The sequence below is a fragment of the Phodopus roborovskii genome, unplaced genomic scaffold (assembly GCF_943737965.1).
Source record: "Phodopus roborovskii unplaced genomic scaffold, PHOROB, whole genome shotgun sequence".
NCBI classification, from domain to species: Eukaryota; Metazoa; Chordata; class Mammalia; order Rodentia; family Cricetidae; genus Phodopus; species Phodopus roborovskii.
This window is the reverse complement of record NW_026126407.1, coordinates 21,016,895-21,043,479: the sequence shown is the minus strand read 5'-3', so window position 1 is coordinate 21,043,479 and position 26,585 is coordinate 21,016,895. Positions and strand designations below refer to the sequence as shown.

The window sequence follows — 26,585 nt, the reverse complement described above, 5'->3', positions numbered from 1 at the left end:
TATTCCACACTCTGGGAAGAACAAGGATGAAGACTTTGACATGAGTTTGTCTGTGCTGATGAGTCCAGTAGCTGAAGTGTTGGACCTTCATATGTAGATATACAGTTATTGCTAAGATTTCTCTTTGTTGGAGTCCTGGAAAGGAAGGTCACAGCACCAGCTTGTAATCTGGAATTCTGTGTTGGAAGGCAGCAGCTACATCCAGCTCAGAAACAAGAAAGTGCATCGCGTTAAACACAGTGAATCTGAGGTACATTAGCTTGTGTCTTTTTTCTACCTGTTTCTCTATTCTTGCTGAGACACACAACACACTACTCTTCCTCTCTTAAACTGTCCAGTTTGAACAGTAAAACTGTGTATGGCCCAGAGACCTACCAAGTGTTCTAAATTTGTAGATTTGAGAATAAGCACAAACTTTTCGTTTTTCATCTTGACTTTACTGAAAGGCTGCAATGTGCAACCAGCGGAAATGAAGCACAAACGGTGGGTGTCAACCACAGTCCCGATGGGCGAGAGTTTGATAGGGCTAATGAAGGAATGCAGACTGAGTTAACTCGTGGTCCTAACTGGCACACGAATCTTCCTTTGATATGGAGCTGTCATTACATGCTCGCTTTTGTTCAGCGTTTTCTCCTTATGGAGGATGATCTTCTCACACAGGAAAGAGTGGAGATGACTCTGTGACCAGCCTGTAAGTGTCTGGCTTGCAGCTTAGTTTACTTCTGCGCTGACTTTTCTTCATGCAAGGTCTTGTAAGATAAATTAGTTACATCTTAATCAAATTACACACATTAGAGGAATTTCCTGCTGTGTACCTCCCCTGGCTTTAATCATCATCTGTGACTGATACGAATTTTAGTATCTCAGCATCATCCATGAAATAATTGGTCCTTCATGCATTTATGCATACTGCTTCCATTTCTGATAAATTTTGCTCAACCTGCCACATGTCCAATTCTTGTATTTGGAACATAAACAAATAAGTCTCTTGTCTAGAATTCTATAATGCCATCTCGTTCATGAGATCTGATCCACTCAGGAGTAATTTTTTTTTTTCAAACAGCATTTTAACGAATATTATTTTAATGAACTGTAACTTGCTCCTCCATTCTTTGTCATTATTCATATACTTTTTTTTCTCCAAAGAAGGCAACTGCAGAGTTCTTTCTCCTTCAAGGGTTTCAGTGACACAACCTTGCATATAACTGTTAGTTAAGTGCATGCTAAAAAAGAAAGAAGGTCAAATAACTTTCTTATCTCATTGTTGTGTTGTTTCTCCTTAACAGCTGGTAAAGGGTAAAGGTTATGGGGAGGAACAATGACAGCTACCTGCAGGCCTTCATCCTGGTGGGATTTTCTGATTGGCCTAGACTAGAGATGATTCTCTTTGCCATTATCTTAGTCTTCTATGCCCTAACTCTGTTGGGTAACACTGCCATCATACTCTTGTCCATCACAGACTCCAGGCTCCACATGCCCATGTACTTCTTTCTTGGGAACCTGTCTTTCCCAGATCTTTGCTTTACTACAATCATTGTCCCCCAGCTGCTGTGGAACCTCTGGGGACCAGACAAGAGCATCACCTACCATGGCTGTGCAGCTCAGCTCTACATCTATATGGTGCTGGGCTCCACTGAATGTGTCCTCTTGGCCGTCATGTCTTATGACTGCTATGTGGCCGTCTGCCGGCCCCTGCACTACACAGTAGCCATGCACCCACGTCTCTACCTGCAGCTGGTGAGTGTTGCCTGGTGCTGTGGCTTCTTAAACTCGTTTGTCATGTGTCCTCAGACAATGCAGCTCTCCAGGTGTGGACATCGAAGAGTGGACCACTTCCTCTGCGAGATGCCTGCCCTTATTGCCGTGTCCTGTGAAGACAACATACTCGTGGAAGCATGTGCTTTTGCCTTGGGCGTGGTCCTTCTCCTGGTGCCCCTCTTCCTCATCCTTCTCTCTTATGGCATGATTGCTGCCACGGTGCTGAGGATTAAGTCAACCGCAGGGCGGAGGAAGGCCTTCAACACCTGCTCTTCCCATCTGACTGTGGTCTCCCTCTTCTATGGAACTATCATCTACATGTACTTGCATCCAGCCAACAGCTACTCCCAAGATCAAGGCAAATTTCTCACTCTCTTCTACACCATCGTCACACCCAGTGTCAACCCCCTCATCTGAGGAACAAGGATGTGAAGGGTGCAGTGAGGAAGTTCCTGGGATGGGAGAAAGGGGCTGGAGACTTTTAAAGTAGAGGAACACTTGGCCAGCACAAGGTGGCCATAGCAGCCTTGTCCAAAGTCCTTGAGACTAGAACTGCCTTGGATTTCATTGTTGTAATGTGTCTGCATGTATGTAGTGAAATAACTTGTGGAAGAACTTCATTTATAGTTCATAAATATCCTTTATACATAATCTGAAAGTAATTTTATACAGTATTTTTAGTGCACCCATGCTTTGCCTATGGTCTGTTTCATGAGGTCAGAGATGTAATTTTCCACTCGGTGCTGAGTGTCACGTTGGTGTTCAAAAAGCTTGGGATTTTGGAAATTTAGATTTTTGGATTTTCAGATGGAGGATGCTCAACCTGAATAGGTGTCACATTGCTGTCTTGGGTGTGTAGGTAACCATGTAACCTTGTGATCAAGGAGAGATGACAAGCATAATGCCTTTCAGTTTGAGACACAAAAGACCTTGCGTCTTTTGATGGAAAGTATCTTCCCCCATCTGTAGGTGTTGCTCTGAGATGCCTTTACTCTTATCAACTATCTACATCTGTAGGGCACCTACACACATTTTAATCACAGTAAGGCACTAATCAGCCTGCACACAATGTAGTACACACACACACACACACACACACACACACACACACACACACTGAGACAACAAATGTGACCTTAATCAAAGCTGTCATATTTATGACTGGTATTTTTCAGACTGGAAGATATTGATATCAGTAAAATCATAGCATTTTGTGCTAGGCATGTGTAGGCTCCCCATGTGGCTTACCTAAAAGCAATTATTTAAGTAGGAATTGCTGAGTCAGTCACCTGCACCTTCCCCCTTGATGTTTCCATAGCAAAGCTCTTTCAAGAAGGCTGACTACCATTAGAAGAGCAAAGGACACACATTCAGAACTGACAACTTAGGTTTCTTTAAGCAGGTGATCACAAACAGCTACACATCTCCCTCTCCAAAGAGAGTTCTTCTGTTTACTGAGGACCCAGCTTGTAAAATTAGTGCCTCCTGGAAATAGAACTTACTATGAGCTGCAGAATTTCCAAAATTTGACTGGAGATCAGAACTCTGTTTGTTTGTTTGTATTTTTGAGGCAGGGTTTCCCTGTGTAACCACCCTGGCTGGCGTGGAATACATGCCACCACCACCAGGTGGGGTCAGAACTCTTAATATAGCTTCCAAGAACTCCCCAAACTTCATTGTCAACTGTGCCTCCTAAATGCTGACATTGAAGGTGTACACCACCATGTTCAGCAAAAGCAACAATCTCTCTTTTTTAATTGAAAAAAAATTAACACAATATATTTTGATCACATTTTCCCTCACCAATCCCTCCCAAATCCTCCCCACCCCTAATCCCCCTGAACTTTATGTTCACTCCTTCTCTCTTTTAAAACAAAGGAATAGCAGCAGCAGCAGCAGCAACAACAACAAAAAACAAAACAAAAAGAACCCACAAAACAAAAATGAATAATCAAATACCAATAATCAAAAGACCAATAAGATAGAAAATGCCCAAAGAAAGCAAAATGAGACAAAGTAAACAAAAATACCACTGAGTTTGTTTTGTGTTGGCCAACTACTCCCGAGCATAGGCCTACCCTGTGTGGTTGATATATCTTGTGAGACTCCATTGGAGAAAACTAATTTTCCCTTTACCAGTAGATATCAATACCAGATAGCTTCTTAGTTAGGGTGGGAGCCTGTGTCCATTGCACCATCTCAGTGTTGGAACCCCTATAGGGTCAAACCTGTGCAGATCTTGTGTGTGTTGCTACAGTCTCCGTGAATACGTATGTTCATCATCCTATTGTGTCTAGAAGACACTGTTTCCTTGAATCACCTTCTCCTATGACTCTTGCAATCTTTCTGCTTTCTCTTCCGCATAGCTCCCCGTAGCCTTGAGTGGAGGGGCTTAATGAAGATATCCCATTCAAGACCAAGTGCTCCAAAGTCTCTTACACTCTTTTTCACATTGTCCTGTTGTGGGATTCTGTGTTAATTCATCTACTGCAAGAAGAAGCTTCTCTTCTTGATACAACCTTCTTGAGGGTTGATTGAGGCACTGATCTATGAGTAGCATTCATTTAATGCTATGTTCTTTATCAGAATAATAGCATTATGTTGGCCTTTGACCAATCTAATCTCAAGTTTTTGATCATAATAACAGTGTCATGTATGGGCTCCATTTCATGGAGTGAGCCTTAAATACAATTAAAAAGTGATTGGTTAATCCCATAACATGTGTGTCACCATTGCACCACAGGATTTGAGGCTGGTGATAGCGATGGTTACCTTTCTCCTCTGGTATCATACAGAGTTCCTTCAAGAATCATGAATACTAGACAGTAGGGGTGAAGCTTCTAGGCACCAACTCAACTTATTTGCGTTTGATGACATAAATAAGTGCTATATTTGTCAATAGGATCTTACTATCAAGGTTGTGGAGAGTAACTAACAGCCAGATCGATCATGTAATGTTTGTGGATTTGTATAGGGCCTCTTTGGCCAATGACTCCATGGCACTGGATGGCTTACCTGGTGGCAAGATGTCTTGCTGAAGCACTGTATCCTCTAAATATATGATTCTGTTTAGATTCATTTTATATAAGTTATATGTGTTAGGAAGATTCTACCGTAGTAGGTTTCCATACAGTTGTTCAAGTGGCCATTAGTGTTGATTTTTCCTCCCCACATTTCCTCCTTTAACACTCTTTTTCATCCCTTACCTATCTAATATTTATAGTCTAGTTTCCACTTTATCTCTCCCAAACTACTCTATTTCTCCTTCCTTGAGAGTTCTTCTTCTCCTCCTTCATCCCTTACTAGGCACTTAACCTTTGTGCTTATTTTATTCGTAGCACACATATTGGAGGTTTAAAAGCTAATACCCACATATAAGAGAAAACATAAAATATTTGTCTTTTGTGTCTGGCCTAACTCACTCAGGATGATTTTTTTCTAGCTCCATTGTCTTACCTGTAAATTTCACAATTTCATTCTTCTTAGCAGCCAAATAATATTCCATTGAGTAAATGTACCACATTTTCATTATCCACTCATCAGTTGATGAACATCTATGTTGTTTTCAATTTCTGTCTATTATAAATAGAGCAGCAAAGAACATGGATGAACAAGTATCTCAGTAGACAAATGTAGAGTCCTTTGGGTATGTGCCCAAGAGTGGTATAGCTGGATCTTGAGGTAGATCTAGTCCTAACTTCACAAGGAACTGCCACAATGATTTCCATAGTAGCTGTACAATTTTGCAGTAAGTAAATAAAAGTTCTCCTTTCCCCACATCCTCTCTTGTATGTGCTGCCATTTGTTTCATTGATCTTGGCCATTCTGAGTGGTGTAAGATGAAATCTCATGGTAGTTTTTGTTTTTGTTGTTGTTGTTTCTTTGTTTGTTTGTTTTGAGACAGGGTTTTTCTATGTAGCCCAGGCTGGCCTCAAACTCATAGAGATCCTTGGTATAGATATGAATACTTTGTTTTGGAATGGATTTCATTTATTGATACAATTTAAGGTCAATTTTGTGATGTGTATATTCTCCTTTTGTTTAGGTATTGTGTTTTTATAGCTCATTTAGAAATGTAATGTATAATGTAGTACAGATTATAGATAATTGCCTATGATAGTCAAAGCTTAGAGTTAAGTTAGCTAGGTTTTCAAGATACACAGAGATGTAGTTGAGATAGATAGGCATTCTTCAAACCTTTCAAAGACCTACAGAATATGGCATTTAAAATGGTTTAGGGTTTTTCTTGACAATGAGACATAATTGTTCCTGGCAACACCACCTGCGTCAGAAAGGAAGATGGACATTGAAACTCGTTATAGAGTTTGCTTCCAATATGGCAAGACTAGCCATTTGGACAAGATACTGCTCTTGTCTGGACTGTTTGACTTTATGCTGTATAAACTGGACATGCAGGACCCACAGAAAAGTGACTGGTGATTCAAGATGGACATTGCTACAGAGTTCCTGCTTCATGGAAGAGTCTGCCAGACAGTCTGCAGGACACAGAGAAAAATGACTGACAAGCTGCCAATAAAAGAAGACAGTTTAAAGTTTCCTGCTTTGCTGAAGAGTCTGCCAGACACACTATGGCCTATGGGCTAAAGATGGAAGATTACAGAAGAACTTTGGGTGGCTGAAAAGGCAAGATGTCTCTGTCATTTCTAGAGTTTATATACTATCTTTCTGTGGTCTTTGAAAGAGTTGAAGACAGATAGTTATGGTTATAGTTTCCCTTAGTTAGGATTCAATGATAAGGTACATATAGGACTTTAGACTCACAAGATAAAATAGATGATGGAATATTTTATTCAAATCTTCCTAATTGTTAATGGACTAAATATTGTTAACTGTGATTCTTACTTGATAACTGTTGTGTTATATATTTTGCTATGTTAAGCTTAAAACCTTTTTATTTAGACAGAAAAGAGGAGATGATGGGAGATGTCATTCTGTATATGTTTCTCATACTGGTTAATGCATAAAGCACTGTTGGCCAATAGGAAAGCTAGATAGGAGGGACTAGGAGACAAGGAGGAAAGAGGAAGTAGTAAGGAGGGTCAAGATGGAGAGTCTGGAGAGAACAGAACCACCATTCCTCTGCTCTCGGTAAGACCACGTGGAAATACATAGAAATGGGTTAATAATTTAGATAGAGCTAGCCGATAGGAAACTAGTACCTGGCTAACAGAATTATATCATATACAGAGTCTTTGTGTGTTATTTGGGGCTGGCGCGGCGGCGGGACCAGACTAGGTGGCGGGAGGAAAAACCCTACTTGTTAAAGATCCTACTACCTCTATACCCCCACCTCCCCATTCCACCCCACCCCTGCAAGTGCTAGGATTAAAGGCAGGCACCACCACCACCCAGGCTCAAAGTAGTTTTAATTTGCATTTCCCTGAAGGTGAAGGACATTGTGCATTTCTTTAAGTGTTTTTCAGCCGTCTGTGTTTCTTATTTTGAGAACCCTCTACTTAGTTCCATACCCCAGTTTTTACTGGGCTGTTTTCTTGACATTCAGTTTTTATGTACTCTAGATACTAACCCTCAATCAAATGTATAATTGGTAAAGATATTGTCCCTTCCTGTAGGCTGCTGCTCTGCCAAAATGATGGTGTCCTTCACCACAGGAACTTCTCAGCTACATGAAGTCCATCCTATTCATTAATTGTTGTTCTTAGTGCATGTGCTATCCGTTTCCTGTTCTGAAAGTCTTTTCCTGTACCATGAGTCCAAGCCTATTCCTCATTTCTCTTCGATCAGATTCAGGATATGTGGTGTTATGTCGAGATCCTTGACCCATTTGGAGTTGAGTTTTGTGCAGGGTGATAAGTATGAATCTATTTTCATTTTTCTATATGCAGCCATCCAGTTTAACCAGTACCATTTGTTGAAGATGCCGTCTTTTCTCCAGTGTGTATTTTTGGTTTCTTTGAAAAAATCAGGAGTCTTTAGTTTTGTGAAATTATAAATGGCTTTTCAATTCAATTCTATTGATCAATATGTCTGCTAATATGCCAATACCATGCTGGTTTTATTACTAGAGCATGGGAGATCTTTCTACCTTTTGATGTCTTCTATTTCTTTCTTCAATGTCTTAAACTTTTTATTATACAAGTCTTTCACTTACTTGGACACATACAGGGATAGATAGATAGATAGATAGATAGATAGATAGATAGATAGATAGATAGATAGATAGACAGACTATTGTGAAAGGTGCTATTTCCCTGATTTCTTTCTCAATGTCTTTATCATTTATATATAGGAAAGCTACTGCTTTTATGTTAATGTTGTATCCTGCTGCTTTACTGAAAGTGTGTATTAGCTGTAGAATTTTCCTGGTAGAGACTTTAGGGTCTTTTTTTGTATAAAACTGTGTCATCTGCAACTAAAGATACTTTGATTTTTTCCTTTCCAATTTCTATCCCTTGATCTCCTTCAGTTGTCATATTGCTCTAACTGAGACTTCAAATGCTATGCTGAATAGGTATGGAAATGCTTTAAGTTTCTCTCCATTTTGGTAGTAGGCTTGCTGTAAACTGCCTTTATAATGTTGAGGAATGTCCCTGTATCCTCAATCTCTCTGGGACTTTCATCATGAAGAGATGTTGAATTTTATCGAAGGTCTTTTCTGCATTTAATAACATAATCATGTGTTTTGTCTTTCAGTCTGTTTATATGGTGGATTACATTTAGTGATTTATATTATGTTGAACCATCTCTGCATCTATGGAAAAAGCTGACTTGATTATGGTGGATCATCTATTTTATGTTTTTTTAATTATTATTTAGTTTGCAAGTGTTCTATTGAGAAGTTTTGCATCTATGTTCACAAAAGATATTGGTCTATAATTTTCTTTTTGTGGGTGGTTTTTGTGTAGTTTTGACATCAGGGTAAAGGTGGCTTTGTAAAAATAATTAGGAAATGTTTCTTCAGTTTCTATTTTGTGAATTAATTTAAGGAGCATTAATTCTGTTTTTAAAATCTTGTAGAATTCTGTGCTGAATCTATCGGGCACTGGGCTATGTTTGGTTGGGAGATTACTGATAACTGTTTCTATTTCTATGGCAGGACATGTTCTGTTTAAATTGTTTATTTGATCTTGATTTAACTTTGATATTTTGTATATGTCAAGGAATACATTTATTTCTTTTAGGTTTTCTATCTTGGTGGAGTACAGATTTTAGACTATGTCCTTAAGATTCTCTAAATTTTCTGTGTCTGTTGTGATGTCCCCCTTTTCATCTCTAAATGTATTAATTGGATCTTCTCTTTCCATCTTTTAGTTAATTTGGCTAAGGGTTTGCCAATCTTGTTGATTTTTGTCAAAGAATCAATTCTTCAATTCATTGACTTTTTTGTATTGTTTTTTGTTTGTTTCTATTTCATTGATTTTAGACACAAGTACAATTATTTCTCCCATTTCTTTGGTTTGGGTATTATTTCTTATTGTTGTTCTAGAATTTTCAGTATGTCATTAAGTTACTAATATGAAATCACTCCAGTTTTTCTTATGTAGGCATTTATTGCTATGAATTTTCCTCTTAGAACTGGCTCCATTGTGTCCCATAGGTTGTGTTTTCATTTTCATTCAGTTCTAGAAAGATTTTAATTTCCTTGTGGATTCTGTCTTGAACTGCTTTTTCATCCTTTAGTGAGTTGTTCAGTTCCCATGAGTTTGAAGACATTATGTTGTTTCTGTGGACCTTTTCCCCCCATTCCATCCTTTGATTTATGTATATGGTGTCTCGGTCCTTCCTCTTCTTAAGTGAGAAAAAGACTTCCGGATGAGATTTTTCTTTAAATTTCAAAGTATTGGCTTATCAAATATAACCAATGTAGTTCAAAACAGAAGTATAAATAACAATCTAAGTTTTTCTTTGTTAGTGTTAACCATTTTTGCCCATGATGCTTTTTACAATCTAATTTTCTGATTCTCGCTCTACTGTATATGACCAGGGGACCATAATATAACCCATAAACATGCATAACAAATATTTATCAATTAAAACAAATTAATACAGTAACAGAGGTGTTATGCAAATTGCTGGGGGAGAAAAGTCAACAACATTCTTAACCACTGTGAACCATGAGCTACAGTGTGCACTGGCTTGACCATGCCGATGCTGTAATAGTGGTAGGAATATTATGGGACAACCAACCAATTCATTATTGGATTTAAGGCTCATTTCACATGGGAATATATAGCAGATACTGTAAATCTGACCAAGAATCTATGGCTGGGAAGCTAATAGATCCAAGATCAAAGCAGTAAACATTTCAGGATGGAGTGAGGAGAGACACATGAGCCCCTACCCCTACCTAAGGGGCTATTGATAGTTGATGGCTGCTGAGGGGAGGAGGAGTAAGTTTCTTTAAGGGTGTGGCCCTTGTAGGGCAATCGTGTTCCTGAGGAGGGCTCCACACCCATGTGCATATGGGCAGCAATAATCAGGCTCAGTGGAGAGAGAGGGAGGGAGGAAGGGAAGGAGACAGAGATGAGAGAGAACACACACAATGAGAAGGGTATGGTATGGAAGCAGATCTGGAAAGAGTTAGGAGGAGAGGAGGTGAATTTGAGCAAAATGCATTGCAAATATGTGTATGTATATGACAGCCTCAAGAAGCCAATAAAAATGCTGTATTAAAACTGGAAAAATGAGCTGGGTGGTGGTGGCACACACCTTTAATCACAGAACTCGAGAGGCAGAAGCAGGCAGATCTCTATGAGTTTCAGGCTAGCCTGGTCTACAAAATGGGTTCCAGGACAGCCAGGACTACACAGTGAAACCCTGTCTTGAAAAACATAAACAAACAAGAACAATAAAAACTAAAAAAAAAAATGAAAATATGAATTTTGATGTATGTAACAGCTTAAGAAAGCAAATTTTAAAAAGCTTCAACATAAAAGCTTTTACAGATTACCTGCCTGATGAGAATGAACTACACACTGGGGTTCTACTTAGTGCTCTCTACTCCCTGATTTCTGTACCCAGGTACAGAAGTTGATGTGAAAGATGGTGTATAGGAGTAGGAGCTTGGGGGCACTGATGTTAGTGAACTATTTTGGAAGGAGTCTTTGAAATGTACTGGGTTTCTTTTAAAGTTTTTTAATAGTTAAACACAATATAACAGGTTTCATTATGGCATTTGCCGACCATACACCCAGCTCAAAGGACTCAGCATCTTATCCGAGAGATTCCTGTACATCCTCACTTATTGTTCACTATTCACAAAAGCAAGGAAACAAAATCAGCCTAGGTGTCCAACGGTGGACAAATGGATAATGAAAACATAGCATGTATACACAACTGAACTTTATTAAGCCAAAAGTATAAAATTTCAGGAAAATTGATGTGGATATTATATTGAGTGAGGTAATCCAGACTCAGAAAAACAATTAATGCATATTCTCTCTTATGTGTGTCTGTGCTTCTAATTATTACACATGTGCATTTATGTATGAGTGAGTGTGGATTTATGTTATGAAAGCAGAAGGGGAACTACGAGAGATGATATAGAGGTTTGTTTTGTTTTGTTTGAGACAGGGTTTCTCTGTAGCTTTGCAACCTGTTGTGGAACTTGATCTGTAGACCAGGCTGGCCTTGAACTCACAGAGATCTGCCCGCCTCTGCCTCCCGAGTTCTGGGATTAAAGTTCTGGGATTAAAGGCAGGCGCCACCACTGCCAGATGATGTAGCAGTTTTAAAGAAGGGTGGGGAGGGAAAATGCAGATCTGGGAGAAGGAACTACCAAAACAAAGTATGTATGAAGACGTCATAATGAAACTTGCTACTTTGTAGGCTAGTCAAGTCTCTTTTTGTGAATCATTGACAGTTTTTGTTTTATGTTAAGTGGAAATTGTCAGGTCCAAAGGAAACCAAAGGCAGTGCAGGTATCTGTTATGCCCAGGTCACCAGAACCCCGTAGCCTTCCAGACTCCCGAACTGCAATAAGCAAAGTTCCTATTTATTACAAGCCTTGGCAGAGACCCTGTCCTGTAAACTGGCACAGCAGCTGTAGGAAAAGAGTGCCTGGCCTCAATTGTAAGGGGATTTTAAAGGAAAAAATTGCAAGCAGGGTGGTACATGCCTTGGCTATTCAGGATTGGGTAAGAGTAGGTGACCTATGGATTTATTGATGGGGGTCTAGGGGAATTTCAAAATTGTTAATAACAGTTGCCCACAAGGACAGTTGTGGTGAGAAGTTGTGGTGAGAAAATTAGTCATTGCCTGATGGGGTCACTTTGTCCAGGATGAGCACAGTTTGGATGCTCCTTGGAACTGTTTATGGTTCCTTGGCTGGAGCTGAATCGGCCTTGTGCCACGCAGGGAATTTCTCAAGGTGGCTTTTCCTGAGAATGGAGCTACCGCCATCCCCTCCAGTTAACCTTGCTCTTACATCTTACAATTAAAATTCTCTCTAATTGTGGAACAGCCATTTGGGTGGTTTCTTTCTTGTGCCCTCGATTGTAGAAATGATTTTTGTAATGACATTCAAATGTATTAACCATTTTAACCTTTATCGTTTGTATTATAGTCACTATATTATTTTGATACCTCACTTCTAATTTTACTAGAAAAACATACCATGTTTATTCATTGAAAAAAAATCCATCTTTTTTCAAGCAAGTGCTTCTCTATCTTCTGTCTCAAGCACTCCTCTCTCTCTCCCTCTCTCTCCCCCCCCCTCCTCTTCTCTTCTGTTCCTGGTGGGTTTTTATTTTTTTTGTCTCTTTACCTTCCCTCTCATTCCCCCTTCTAAATAAACTTCTCACTCAAAAAAAGAAAATCTATCTTTTCACATCCCTGCTTTGCTCCAGCTATGCTCATATTTCTTGATCATTTCAACAATATGGACAAGTTTGCAAAATGTAATTTGTTTGTTCTGTCACCCTTCTTTCTAACTGATGCCAGTATTTGAGTGATACAAATATGAATCTTCCATGTGCATTTCTGCCTCAGGAGTTTTGTTTTGTTTTTTGTTTTTTGTTTGTTTAAGATCTCAGTTTGAAGATAATTGGGTTGAAATTAAAGTTCATTATTAAAACAGTTTGTAATTTTAAATGTAGCGTATTTTAAGAACAGGAGAAACGAAATACAATGACTTTGCAAGTTAAAAAAAAAAAGTGCTCAGCCAATCCATCAAACAATTAATACTCTTAGGAGAAATTATTTTTCCTCTCATTTCTGAATTTGGCTGATTTAAAGGGGTATATCTTAAATGAACTTACTGTTGAGATTAACTAATTACCTTTCTCTATACCTATTACAAAAAAAATCTCCTGAGAATTGTTTCTCTGAATTATTCCTTCCAACTCCTGGGAATGGGAGGAAGGGACCCAGGGAATTCAGTATTATAAATAACTTACTGTCTTACAAAGAACTCTACAGGAGCTTCCTGATTTCCTAATGAGTCTGAACCCTTTAAAAGCCTCCCTGGTTCAGTATGGCAAAGAAAGACTAGGGTGGGGACAGGGTGTCTCTGTCACCCCCTTTCCAGGAGGCAAGTGAGGAAGGCTGCTTGTTGCTGTTAGCGTAGTGTGTTCACCATGTCCCAAGCAGTTGAATACTCTTGTCCAGGTCAGTCTTCCAGCAAAGAATCATCTTTCTTCATTTTTTAAGTATGATTTGATCGAGCGGCTCCTTGAGCCATTCTTGTCTTTGTTCCCTCGATATTGGTTGTTTAGCTAGGTGAAGGTTTCCCTCCAATGGAGTCATTTTTCTCTTCAGAAAGCCCTAAATTTTGTCACCCACAAAGCTACTGCTATACTTTGACCATATCCCCCAAAGTCCATGTATTGGACGCTGACTGCCCAGTGCTGCAGTGTTGAGGGTGGGTACTGTTGAAAGGTGTGTAGGTTAAAAAGGCAATCCCTGAAGTGCTGGACTCACACGGCTGTTATCATGGGGGCGGGTAAGTTCTGAATAAAATAACGATTCTGACCTCCCTTTCTCTCTTCTGACCTTCTACTACGGGATGGTAAAACTTCCAAAACCGGAAATAAATTTCTGTTTGTTTCAGACACTCCATTCTCAGACATTTTGTTGTAGCATGGAATGGAGAACAGAAATGTCCCTGCCTTTTCCTGAACACTTAATGCTTGTGCACCTCCCAGCTTATACTAATACTGCTATAAACATTGCCAGACTATGTGATTTTGCTGCTGGCAATGAATTAAACCCATTGATTTATTTATATTACAAGTGTTCCAATTGTCTGCTTTGGACAGTCTACAGATTGTTATAAAAACCTGTCTCTAATGATTTTGAAGTTGGGTTTTTACCAGTGAAGGCCAAGAAAATAGCCTTTGATCTTTAGCTATAGAAGGTGGTCAAAACAGCTTTTCTTTTTACCATTTTCTTTTTGTATCTTTGAACATGTGATATTTAATTTCTACAGCATCTATTTCCACTTATTATATTACTGGACTTCCTTTTCTAAAACTGGAACCAAAGCGTGGTTAGAGTGTAAACACCAGGCAGGTAACAGGCCATTGGCTTGTGGCATCTGGGGTATGTGGGAGGACACCTGCCAGTTTCTGTAGCCCAAGAGAATGACTGCAACTCTTCTTGAGGGAAAGGCCAAACAGGAGTAGTGCAGCCTTTAGCAATTGTTTTTCTCTCGGGAAAATGCCATGGCTCCCCTTTCATCGCCTTTAACAAGAGAGATGACTCTGTGAGGGGCCTCATCTAGTTGCAGCATCTCAATCCCAGACTCAGCTTTTTCTGACCGCTCTTAGAGATGCGGGACATTATGAGCAGAGGGCGCTGATGCAGGCATGGCATACTCCTAAGCAGGCTCCTGGCAGGTGAGTTCTGGGCCTGCAGAACAGTGTCTTAACACTAGTGCTTCAGGAAGCTTGAAAACCCAACTAGTCTCCTATTGCCTGCGTGCCATGCTTTTCATAAAAACTCCCCATAAAGGAAGCTGCTTTGGGTCTCTTAGGTAACGTCACTTGAATTGCTAGGGTCAAGAGATGAGAGCAACTCAATAACTTCTTGGAGGCAAGAACATTTAGGCCATGGCATGTTAATTTCCTGGAGGCATAGTTATTTTGAGTAAGTTGTCATATTGTGCCTCACTCCCTTCTAACCTGTAATTCATGGCACAAGATTGTAGAACAAGAGACAATTTTTTTTTTTTTTTTTTTTTTGCCATTGATCTACAATTGAAACATGGACATGAAATAAGGAAATGGGAGATTGATCAAATTATTTGAAACAATTTTTTTTTTCAAAAAGTTCAGGTGATTATATCAAGTTTTTGAAAAGTACTGCAATGTTAGAAGACTGGCAAAAGTGTCTGTTTGAAATGGTGCTTTATTTCTGAAAACATCAATAAAAGCTTCTCTTCAAATGAAAAGTTTTTTTAAACGTTTATCTAGTTACCCTTCGTTGACTGGATTAGAGCACTATTTAGGGGAAGGTTTGAGTTTCTATCCATGGCAGACAAGTATCTTCTCCCGGTACCTCACGTCACAAGCAAGCATTAAGCAGGTCACTATAGTTAAAATTTGGATGGTATGATGGAATGTGTCCCTGCCGGGGCCCGTTTGTGTCCAGATCAACTTGGCTATTTTCTAATACTCGCATGTCATGCTTTCTAAATAGGTATGTGAGGTCACGGCTGATGGAGACCAACAATGAGAGCTCTGGGGACTTCATTCTCCTGGGCTTTTCTGACCGGCCCAGGCTGGAGATGGCCCTCTTTGTTGTCAATATGGTCTTTTATTTTCTGGCAGTCACAGGCAACTCAACCATCATCTTCCTTTCCCTAGTGGACCTTCGGCTGCACACACCCATGTATTTCTTCCTCAGCAACCTGTCCCTTCTCGACCTGTGCTACACAACAAGTAGCATTCCCCAGTTGCAGGTTAACCTCTGGGGCCCACGGAAGACCATAAGCTTTGCGGGATGTGTCATCCAGCTCTTTGCTTTCCTGTCTGTGGGGGGGATTGAGTGCATTCTCCTATCAGTTATGGCCTATGACCGCTTTGTAGCTGTCTGCAAGCCTCTGCACTATCTGACCATCATGCACCCACAGCTGTGCCTGAAGCTGGCAGCCTTTGCCTGGCTCAGTGGTATTGCCAATTCCATACTGATGTCCCCACTGACCATGTCTCTGGGGCGGTGTGGTCATCGCCGTATCAACCACTTTGTGTGTGAGATGCCGGCCATCATCCGAATCTCTTGTGTGGACACAAGCCGGGTAGAAGGCCTCGCTTTCTTTCTGGCCATCCCCATTGTCCTTGTACCTCTCACCATGATCCTGGTCTCCTATGGCTACATCGCTGCTGCAGTGTTAAGAATCAAGTCTGCAGTTGGTCGGCGCAAGGCCTTCAACACCTGCTCTTCACACATGGTGGTGGTATCTCTTTTCTACAGTACCATCATCTACATGTACATGCAGCCTGGGAATGTGGCAAGTCAGGACCAGGGCAAGTTTCTCACCCTGTTCTACTGCCTGGTGACCCCCACACTGAACCCTTTCATCTACTCACTCAGAAACAAGGACATGAAGGCAGCCTTGCTGAAGGTTCTGGGGAAAGACAGAACCCTGCTGGACACTGGAGGGCACTGATGGGTCCTGGAACTCCTATCAGTTGTTTATTTGTTTCAGAACCATAGTGAATGATAGGGGCAATAAGCTGACGGAGATGAAGACGTGGGTCTTGTATTCCAGAGGTCCCATATCAGTGATATATATTACCGACTTCGGGGATTAGGGTCTTCACAACGATGGGAGGATGCAGCTAAGTGCAAAAGACAACAAACTGACACAGTCATGTGGTTTCCCTTTTGCACATAGTAGAGATAATGATTTATTTGCAGCTAACCTGTGATGCTGTAATGCTAATAGCACTCCAGATTTTAAAAAGAAAAAAAAAAAAAAAAAAAGGAAGGAGACACAGAGACACAGCCTGGCAGAATATGTGTGCACAAGTGCTTGTGTATTGGAGAGGTAATGACAGAACATTCGCTCTTTCCCATGGAACTTTTGTTCTATTCTCCAGCTCTATTGCTCCACCCTGTGGAAATAACACTACCACTTCCTCAGGCTGTCACCAGCCAATCCTCCTCCCCGCCCTGCACAAACAACTTAAACCGACTGACTAAAAGCTCTGCCTAGTGAAAATTTTAGGTCATGAGCCATGTATAAGTCACAAAATGAGTTTAATGAATGCAGCAAGTATGCTAGAGTATCACTAGTGTGTTTTGATGTGAGAAATGTGCTCTTTCTTTTTTTGGGGGGGATCTCTTGAGGCAGGGTCTCCCTATATAGCCCAGTGCCTCTCCTGCCTTAGTCTCCCAAGTGCTGAGATCACAAATACTTGGATTACCATGTTTAGCTTTGCCATTTTGTTTTGCTTTTTGGTTTGGTTTTTTGTCTGTTTATTTTCTTTTTCCCTTTACTTTTTCTTTTATTTCTTTTATACCTTTTGTGATGCTGGTGTGGAAGCCAGGGCCTTGCACATGCTAGGCAAGCACTTGATCTCTGCACTCTACCCTCATCACTAATGCCTTTCTAATGGTGGATACAAAAACTTGAAGCCACTGTTCTACAGTTCCCATTGGAATGAACTGCTGAGGAACCAGTGCTTCTGCATTAGGGAAAGACTCAGTGGCGGAACTCTAAGGACAGCAGTGATGCGGGGGGGGGGGGGCATGTGGGTGGGAAATGTATGGGGACCAAGGTCACAGCTGCTTGTGCTGGAGTATTAGCTAGGATGAGCAGAGATGAGGGTATCAATATCAGTGATGATGATGATGCTAATCATGAGGGAAATAAAAGCAATTTTCAACCCCTCTTTCACCTTTTGACAAACTACAAACTACAAACCACAGTTTACAACACATGTTTCCTTAAATTTACAGTGAAGAACAGAAAGAGAATCTTTGACTTTGTTGTAAATGCAAATAAAATGTCTTTCATTCTTCTCTTTTTAACGTTTTCCATGAGCACATGAGTTGCTCCCATCAGTGGTATTTATTGTGCCGTGTCCATACATGAATACAGTGTGTATTGATCAAACCCAGATTGCCCTCTTCTTCCTCCCCCCACCCCCATGCTCTTCTATTGTAAAATAAATGACCATCTAAGTATTTCTAGTTCCTGGAAACGACATTGTCTCTGAGATGACTAATGTTGTATGTCAATTTGGTGAGGCTATATGACGTAGATGTTGGATCAAGCATCTAGCTGGGTTTTGCTGTGAGAGTATCAGTCTTTATGCTTTTACTGTGGGTGGGCCTCTTCCAAAACAGGAAACATACTGAAGGACGAGAGAAATCTTGCGGTCTTCTTTTGGACTTAAATGCAGAGTTACCTCATTCTAGTCTCTGTCCTGTTCCATGGATTAAAAATAATCTCTTAAGGTCTGTCTTCTCCCTTTTTTCTCAGTCCTGTTTGGATACCTCTGCTTAGTAGTCTTTAATCTTCACTGCCAAAAAGTTTCCAAAAAGTTGTAGAGATTGGCATGTTTGAGTATTTATGTGTGTATTTGTTTGCAGTGCTGGGGATTTGCTCTAAGGCCCTGTGCATGCTAGTTAAGAGCTGTACTGCCAAGCTGTGCTCCACCACAGTTTGCCTTTTTCAAAACGCCTAAACTCCTCAGGTTATACAAGTTTCATATCTCTTCCCCATGTTCAAATGGCTTTTTTCTTCAAACAGTATGACTTTTGCCATTTGTCCAGGTAAGGTCTTGCCACAGTCTGTTACATGCTGAAGCTTGTGGGTAGTGTAGTCGGGAGGGGTCAGGTCATCATCACACTGTTCTGCTCTCTGGTCTCCTAGAACAGTGGTTCCCAACCTTCCTAATGCTGTCACCCTTTAATACCCCACGTCATGGTGACCCCAAACCATAACATATTTTTCATTGTTACTGTATAACTGTAATTTTGCTACTGCTGTGAATCATAGTGTAAATATTTGTGTTTTGCAATGGTCTTAGGTGACCCCTGTGAAAGTGTCATTTGACCCCAAAGGAGTTGTGACCCACAGGTTGAGAACTACTGCTCTAGAAGAAAGGTAAATCGATAGAGTTCTCTCTCTTTATGTTGTTTTTGCGGGTTTTTTTCCATTTATGGTTTTGCTGTCTTTGTTCTGTATCTACTGGGCATGGCAAGCTGCTGTTCAGTCACTGCACACCATCTTCTCTTGGTGGCTTTTCCCACCTGTCTCTGCAAACTGGTTCAAATGGCTGTGTTAGAATAAATTTTATCTTATGTGGCAATAAATCCTTTAGAGTTTGATTTTTTTCCTTGCAGTTTTTTTCCAAAGGTGAGGGGGATACAATTAGCAACTTTCTAGCTGTTCATGGAATTCTTCCAGTGTCTATATGCCTCCAGTATTAATTATAACAATTTTGGTAAGATTAATTATCACAAAATTGCGAGCAGTTTCCATTGTGTAAAATTTAATTTACAACTTTTGACACACATGCTTAATTCTTTCTAATAAAATTTCTGAAGCTATTGCTTCCATAGCTGACACAGCAAGCCTAGCTTTAGGAGATGTATATGAAACCTATTGGTTTTTACTAAAAAAGAAAAAAAGTGAAAATGTTACAATAACATAGAAAATAAGAATTAAGAATAGGTGAGTGGTTTAATGGCTCTACTTTAAGATTCTCTGTACCAATTTGCTTTCTGAACAAAGGGAGGCTTTATGCTTAATAATTTTACTGATTAGCTATTAAATATGATTGAAGTTTATGGATGTGTTTCAAATGGAATTTTAACTAAAGATGTATATTGATTTTATTACATGTAAGTTCATCATCTTTCTTTGCTTAAAAAGTATTTTGTGTGTATGAGTGTTTTGTTTGCATATGTGTAAGTGTATTATGTGACTCTGTTGCCTGTGGAGACCATTGAGTCCCTTGGAACTGGAGTTACATAAGTAAATCCATATAAGCCACTATATGGATTCTGGGAACTGAAACCAGGTCCTCTGGAAGAGCAGCCAGTACTCTTAACTACAAACCCATCTCTCCAGCTTCTATTTTGTTTTCTTAAAGTTATAAGCTTGTCTGAAATTTTTAAAACACAGTTCCACTTGTTGAATAGATACAGTGCTGTTCAGGTTATCTCTAAAAGTTTTAAAATGTGCTGTGGTATTCTGGGATCCCCCCAATATTGCCATCATATAAATCATATTATTTTCATTGGTGAAAATTTTTTTTAAAAAACCTTTATTTTGTTTTTAATTAATTAATTACATCATTTCCCCATTTCTTCTTCTCTTTCCAATCCCTCCTCTGCTCTCAATCTGTCTAAGAGAACTAGGCCCTGGTGAAAAATGAAAAAGCAACTTGACAGAGGAAAAAAAAGTATAAGTATCTGTTAGTGCTTATGGACATCCGGTCAGAGCCGGTGAGAGCCTTTAGTACCCAGAGAGAGACTGCTCTGACAGTGGTCAGGGCTCTTTTACATCAGATTATTCCTAGGTTCAGGCTGCCCCTGTCTATTGGGCCAGATAAGGGAGCTGCCTTCACCTCATCTATAGCTCAAAGCGTCAGTAGGTCTTAAATGTATGTAACCTGAGAGCTGCACTGCACGTACAGACCTCAGAGCTCCAGTCGGGTCAAGTGCGTGAACCTGACTATTAAGCCCACTGTCTAAATTAATTTTACAAACCGATGAAAATTGGCCCTTCTTAGGGCAAGATATAATTCTTGGAAGGGGATCCCTCCCCTGTTTAAAAGCATCCCCCACCCTTGCCCTGTTTAAGAGACTATCATTGATGACATCATTAACTAATTTCTTCCGAAGTATATCCAGCCTCTTCAACAGGTCCTGGTTGCTACCGTTCAGCATACCATTCCGGCTCCTTCCTTGGTGCCTTGTCATTCATTCTGACCCAGAGACCAAGTGTACATCAAAAAGTTTGAGAAAAACAACAAACACACGCCAGGAAAGACTGTCATCCTGACAGCGCTGACTGCCATCCGGGTTGACAGGATCGCTGTGAGGACTCAGTCACTCCCATGACGAGCCTGTTCCAGATTAGGACCAGAAATGGAAACTGGCTCATCTGGACCAGATCCACTCAAGCTAAGACTCTTGCAAATAGGACTCCTGTTTGATTATATAGTTCCTCTTACTAAGACTAGACCTGGCTATCCTGGAATTCAGAGATCCCAGGCCTCTGCCAGCCAGAGTGCTGAGATTAAAGGTGTGCCCTGCCGTCACCACCCAGCATAAAGCTCTTAAACCTTACCACAATCAAGGCTAAAGTTATCTTCTGACAGGCTTAGGAAGAGTGCCTTCTAAATCCCCCATGTTTATAAAAACATTAAAAAGAAACTTTACAAAATATTAAAGATAATTTAGATAAGAGACAACAATAATCCCTGGTACTATAAAATGTTTGATTCAAACCATGGCTTACTAACCTTCCTCATTGGTCTGAATGGCCTCTTACTCCTCCTTTTTATAGGTCTTGCTCTGGGATTCATATAGTAAATTGCCTTTTAAATTGCCGCAGCTAAGCTAATGATCCTCAGGACCCAGTATTTACCCCTTAGCCAAGATTGAAATTTTGAAAGTTAAAAAACAGGGGGTGGGGTGGGATGAAATGACTAAGGAAACCCCATCCTGTGCCAACTTTATTTTGTGTCTGCCTAAATGCTTCTCAGCCTTCCGTCCCCCCAACAGCCTTCCCACTGTGTTTTGGGGCAGTCCATGAACTTGACTACGTTCCAAACATATTGTGTAGTGTTTGGAATATACTGCTGAGCATTGTAAAGGAAGGAGATGCTTCCAGACCACTCCAAATCCCACTAATGTAGCTCCACATCAAGCAATGGTAGCTGGTTTTGTCTTTTAAAGCACTGTATTCTGACCTTGGGCACCAAGAGACTTTACAGTGGCACAGGCCACTCTTGGTCTGAACATTAATAAAAAAGGACTCCAAACTTTAATTTTAAAAAAATTAACTAATTTATTTATTTATTATGTGTACAGTGTTCTGCCTACATATCTGCCTGCAGGACAGAACACAACCCCAGATCTCATTACAGATGGTTGTGAGCCACCATATGGTTACTGGGAATTGAACTCAGGACCTCTGGGAGAGCAACCAGTGCTCTTAACCACTGAGTCATCTCTCCAGCCCCACCAAACTTTTAATTAATTTAATCAGTGTGGTTGTGAATAATTATCTCACCTGGATGGTTTCACAGTAACAGTGTATCAGTTTATAGCTTTTCTCCAGTGTGTTCAGATGTGCTTGTAGATACTTGGTCTCACAGATCACAGGCTAACAGTTTGAATTGTTCTACCTCTGAACTACCAGGTGCACTGCTGTAGTAAAATTCTCATGTGTGCTGCTTCCTAACAAACCTTTTATCATTCTGCTTCCAGTGTATCTCTGTGTGGTGTATAACTACTACAACCATTCTTGCTGCTGTTGTTTTACCTTTGGCCCCACATACAGGTCCACCTTGATGCTCTGCTGTAGTCTTAATAATGTGTGTCCTGCTGTTTTTAGTTCAGATATGATCAGAGCAGTACAAGTACCTCCTTCTGCTTTGTTGAAAATGCACATCTGTTTATGCTGCAGCATCAGGCTTTGCAAACATGCAAATGTGTGATTATTTTTCTACAAAGAGGGTATGAGCTGTTCTGCTAGCACATGCATGCACATTGATGTGGTGGTACACCCCTGTGTCTCCAGTACAACCTTGTGTTTCCTGTGAAGTAGTTCCATGAGTGCAGTTGTCCAGCATCCTTGAGTCCTGCTTTACTTTTTACAGTTGTGTGCATTTCTGTAACAGGCATCTATACATGGGCATTCTCGGTATGACACATTCAGATGCCCTTGAATACACTTGGTCTCACAGATGCCAGGACATCAGTTTTAATTACTTGACCTCTGAACTATTCTTAAATGTCCAGTGCACTGATGTAATAAACTTCATATGTACTGATTTTTTTGTAAATGTTTTATCTTTTGTTGTAGTACATCTGTGTTTGCTTTGTGAACACTATATCTGTTCTTGCTGCTCTAGATTTGATTATTTTTCCTGTGTATGAGTCTGTCTCGGAGCACTGCTGTCCTCAAAATGCATGTGCTATGGCTCTAGTTCAGGCATGCTCAGAAATACGCCCTTTCAGCTTTTCTGTAAAGGCACCTCTCTTAACTTTCTTGTATTAGGACTGCAGTTTTTTTGAAAACATGCAAATGTGTAATCTTTCCATGCTGAGGGGTTATGAGCTTCTCCACTAGGACATACATGTGGACAGATGTAGTCGTTCTTCCTTGTATATGCTAGATAGTAGTTGCATGCCTGCACATGTCTTAATCCATGAGACCTGGTTGAGGATTACAGCTGTGTGCATTTCTGTAACAACACCCGGGTGGACGGCTGCCCACATACAATGCATTGTGATACTTGGTCTCACAGATACGAGGATACCAATTTGAATTGCTCATCCTGTGACTGGGTCTTCAACTTGGAGGTGCACTGTTGTGCTAAGATTCTCATGTGTGTCTCTCTTCTTAGTAAGCACATGATCACTTGTTTCACAGCAACCTGGGTGTGGTGCATGACTAGCAGAACCACACTTGCTGCTGGAGCCTTGCTGATTTTCCCTGTGTATCTATCTGTCCACGCTCATGCACTGCTGTAATCCTGAAATCAGATGTGCTGCTGTGTTGGTCCAGTTTGCTCAGAGCCCTCCATGTGCTCCATCTGCTTTGCTGTAAGTGCACACATGTTTATGCTGCAGCAGAAGAACACCGGTTTTTGCAAAGACACAATGTCACCCCCCAAAAAAGACAAAAAGTTAGTGGTAGCAAACTACTCCTGGGCATGGGGTCTGCCCTATAGAATAGCTGTAGTGACACTGTATTAAAGAAAACTTATTTTTCCCTTCAACCCCCTCCATGTGGAAGATGTATATGGAAGAGGAGGCAGAAAGATTGTTAGGGGCAGAGGTGATGGATGACTCCAAGGAAACACCATCCATACACAACATCCATCCATAACAGGACCGGCTCACATGAACTCCCAGACACTGTGACAGCATGCACAAATCCTGTACTAGTTCAAACCAGACAAAATCCCGACACCGAGAAGGGAAGGTGGACACGGAGTCCCACCTCTAACCAAGAAACTATTCACAATTTATCACGTATTTTAAAAACAAGAAAAGACTGGAGAGGTGGCTTGGTGGTTAAAAGCACTTGCTCATGCAGAGGACCTGGGTTCAGTTCCAGCACCCATACTGAGTAGTACATAACTAAACTACCTGTGACTTCAGGAGAGTCAATAATTTCCAAAGGCACGTATATATACTCAAGACATAAACATAAAACAAGTAAGAAATAAATAAAAATAAATAAACCTTTTTTTTAAGTTGGAAAATTTAAATCAGTTCCAACACAAGGAACCGATATATATCTAAGGAGACAGAGTGCCAAGGACTCTTTGATCACCATACTCTGTATTCATCAAACCATCACCTTGCGCTTTGTACACAAGGAGAAAAACAAACCAAGAGTAAGCAGAGTCCTGCAGAGACGGACAAAGCTGTGAGCCACAGAGGGAAAATGAGAGTTTTGTGGGATCTCAATGATATAATGGGAATTCTTTGTACAGTTCTTTCAACTATTTTCTCTGTTTGAAGTTTGTTCTAAAATGTCATGGAGAAGGTGATTATTTCTCAATGATGGGCTATCTTCCTGTCTATTTTTCTGTGCTTCTGAAATGTCCAGGAGGAATGTAAGCCTCTTTGTTTTCTATTTCTGTTGTATGTCCAGGAATCCAGGGGCTCTATGGCTGCCCTGGTGACCTGGCCTGTGGAGATAGGCAGGGATCCTCTTGATGGCTCTGTGGATGGCCCTGGGCCTGGGGCATTACAGCCTGGAGCATTGAAAACTAGTTTCCCTAGACAAGAATACAGAAGGTTCCCAGGAACTAAGGACAGACATACCTATGATGAGGACTAACCCCTTTCTTCCTCCATTTGTCCCATTACAGTAGCCCATATATGATGGGGGATGTCCTGTATGCTATTAATATATGTTTCTCTTAATGTTTGATGAATAAATGCTGATTGTACAGTAGCCAGGCAAGGAGAATTCTGGGGAGAGAGCAGAGAGGAGCCACCAGGCAGATGCCATATAGCTACCAGGAAGATAGAACGTTGGGCATTCTCCAGTAAGTCAAGACCAGGTGGAAATACTTAGATTAATAGACATAGTTAATAATTAAGAGAGAGCTAGCCAATAAGCCTGAGCCATCGGCCAGTGTATAATTAATATAAGCCACTGTGTGTTTATTTGGGAGTAAATGGCAGAACAAAAACTCTGTCTGTACAGATCTCTTCTTGGTTGAAACATACTCAATTTTGTGAGGTACTGTGTGTACCCATTGTCCAGCACGCTCACCACTAGCCTATGGGTCCTTTCAGAGGTAAGGCCTACACAAAAGACAATGGAAGTGTGTGTGTGTGTGTGTGTGTGTGTGTGTGTGTGTGTGTTATCTTTGAAAGGGACGGTAGGACCTCAGCCTATTGCTCTTTTCCTTCATTCTTTGTCATGAGTTGAGCAGCTCTGCTCTATCACACACTCTGACATAGAGTACTGAAAAATGATGGGATGTTTGTCTCCTCCAAGGGCAATTGGACAAGTGGCCTCTATGACTGTGAACCAGAGTCAATGTTTTCATTCTCTAAGCTATTTCTCTCTATTACGGTAAGGAAAGGCTAACCAGTACGTTTCAGGTAATTTATCTGGAAGATGGACCTTCTGAGAGCTGGCCCATAAAACCCCCACAAAGGGCTTCCCATGGCTCCTTCTCAGTGCTTGCTAGGGGTCCTAGTGCCAGGGACTACAGGACATGTCAGTGAGCAGTATTTGTCATCATTAAATGTAGTCAGCTCCTGAATTGTTCCCATGTTTGGGGGCTAATGGGTAGCCAGGAGTGACAGTAGAGCCAGTAAAGTGTTCCTTCCCAGAGCCATCTGATTTCAAGCCACAGCTCAGGTGGATGCAGGTGTCTTGTCCCCTGGAGCTCATCACAAGGATGCTGAAGACAGATTCCCCACAGGAGCCACACAGGTGGCCAGGACTTAAGGAGATGGAATGGTCCAAGTTCAGGCTCATGCCCTGGAGAGCTGACATCCCCAAATGGCCTCCAGTAAAATACAGATGTTTCTTACTCTTCTCTCTTGAATCTCTCTTCAGTCTGTTAGTTCTGAGTGGGCTTTGTCCTCACTGTCTTCAGAGGGGTCTCAGATTCCACTGCTGCCCCACAGACCAAAGGCATTGAGCCACCAGTGCACAGAGACAGGCCTCTTCAACAGAACCCTCTGTGAGCAGTGGGGGCTTCTGGCTGATTGGCTAGCAAGGCCAACTTGGAAGGGAGGGCAGAAAAGGAGCTGTGTAATAAAGTAAGTCAAGTAATTACCATTTATTAACAAGTAAAATCCATGCACATTTATCACAAAACAGAACTGAGAATCCGAACCGGGTCACCAGCTGCTACTCCGGCCGCCACTGCCGATCCTGCTTCCACTTTCCAAACGGGACCTCTCATCCCTTTGCTCCGCCTTAACTTTGGGTCATGTCCTTCCCAATAAAAACTCCTTCCTTTGAACTAAGCCACTCCTTTCCATTGGCTAGTGGACCTGTGACAAAATTCCGGCAACAGCTGTGCACTTGGCCCCTCTCCTAGCTTCCTCATGAATTCATTCGGAGGCAGGCAGATCCCAGAGCTGTTGGGGCTTGAGTCTCAGGGAACCTATAAGGCCTCAGGAAACCTATAAGGCCTCTAGCCATGGTTTTAGTGGTCATAGATTGCAGCTCC

At 40.9% G+C, this 26,585-nt stretch overlaps 1 protein-coding gene and 1 pseudogene across 1 annotated transcript; both read left to right on the top strand.

Annotated features, from left to right (window-relative positions):
• Positions 1-1,305: 1,305 nt before the first annotated feature.
• Positions 1,306-2,175, top strand: LOC127219212 (putative olfactory receptor 2W6). Its single transcript, XM_051180557.1, has one exon. The coding sequence runs from the start codon at positions 1,306-1,308 to the stop codon at positions 2,173-2,175; it is 870 nt and encodes a 289-aa protein (XP_051036514.1).
• A 13,213-nt stretch (positions 2,176-15,388) lies between these two features.
• LOC127219842 (putative olfactory receptor 2W6) lies at positions 15,389-24,724 on the top strand (annotated as a pseudogene).
• The last annotated feature ends 1,861 nt before the right edge of the window (positions 24,725-26,585 follow it).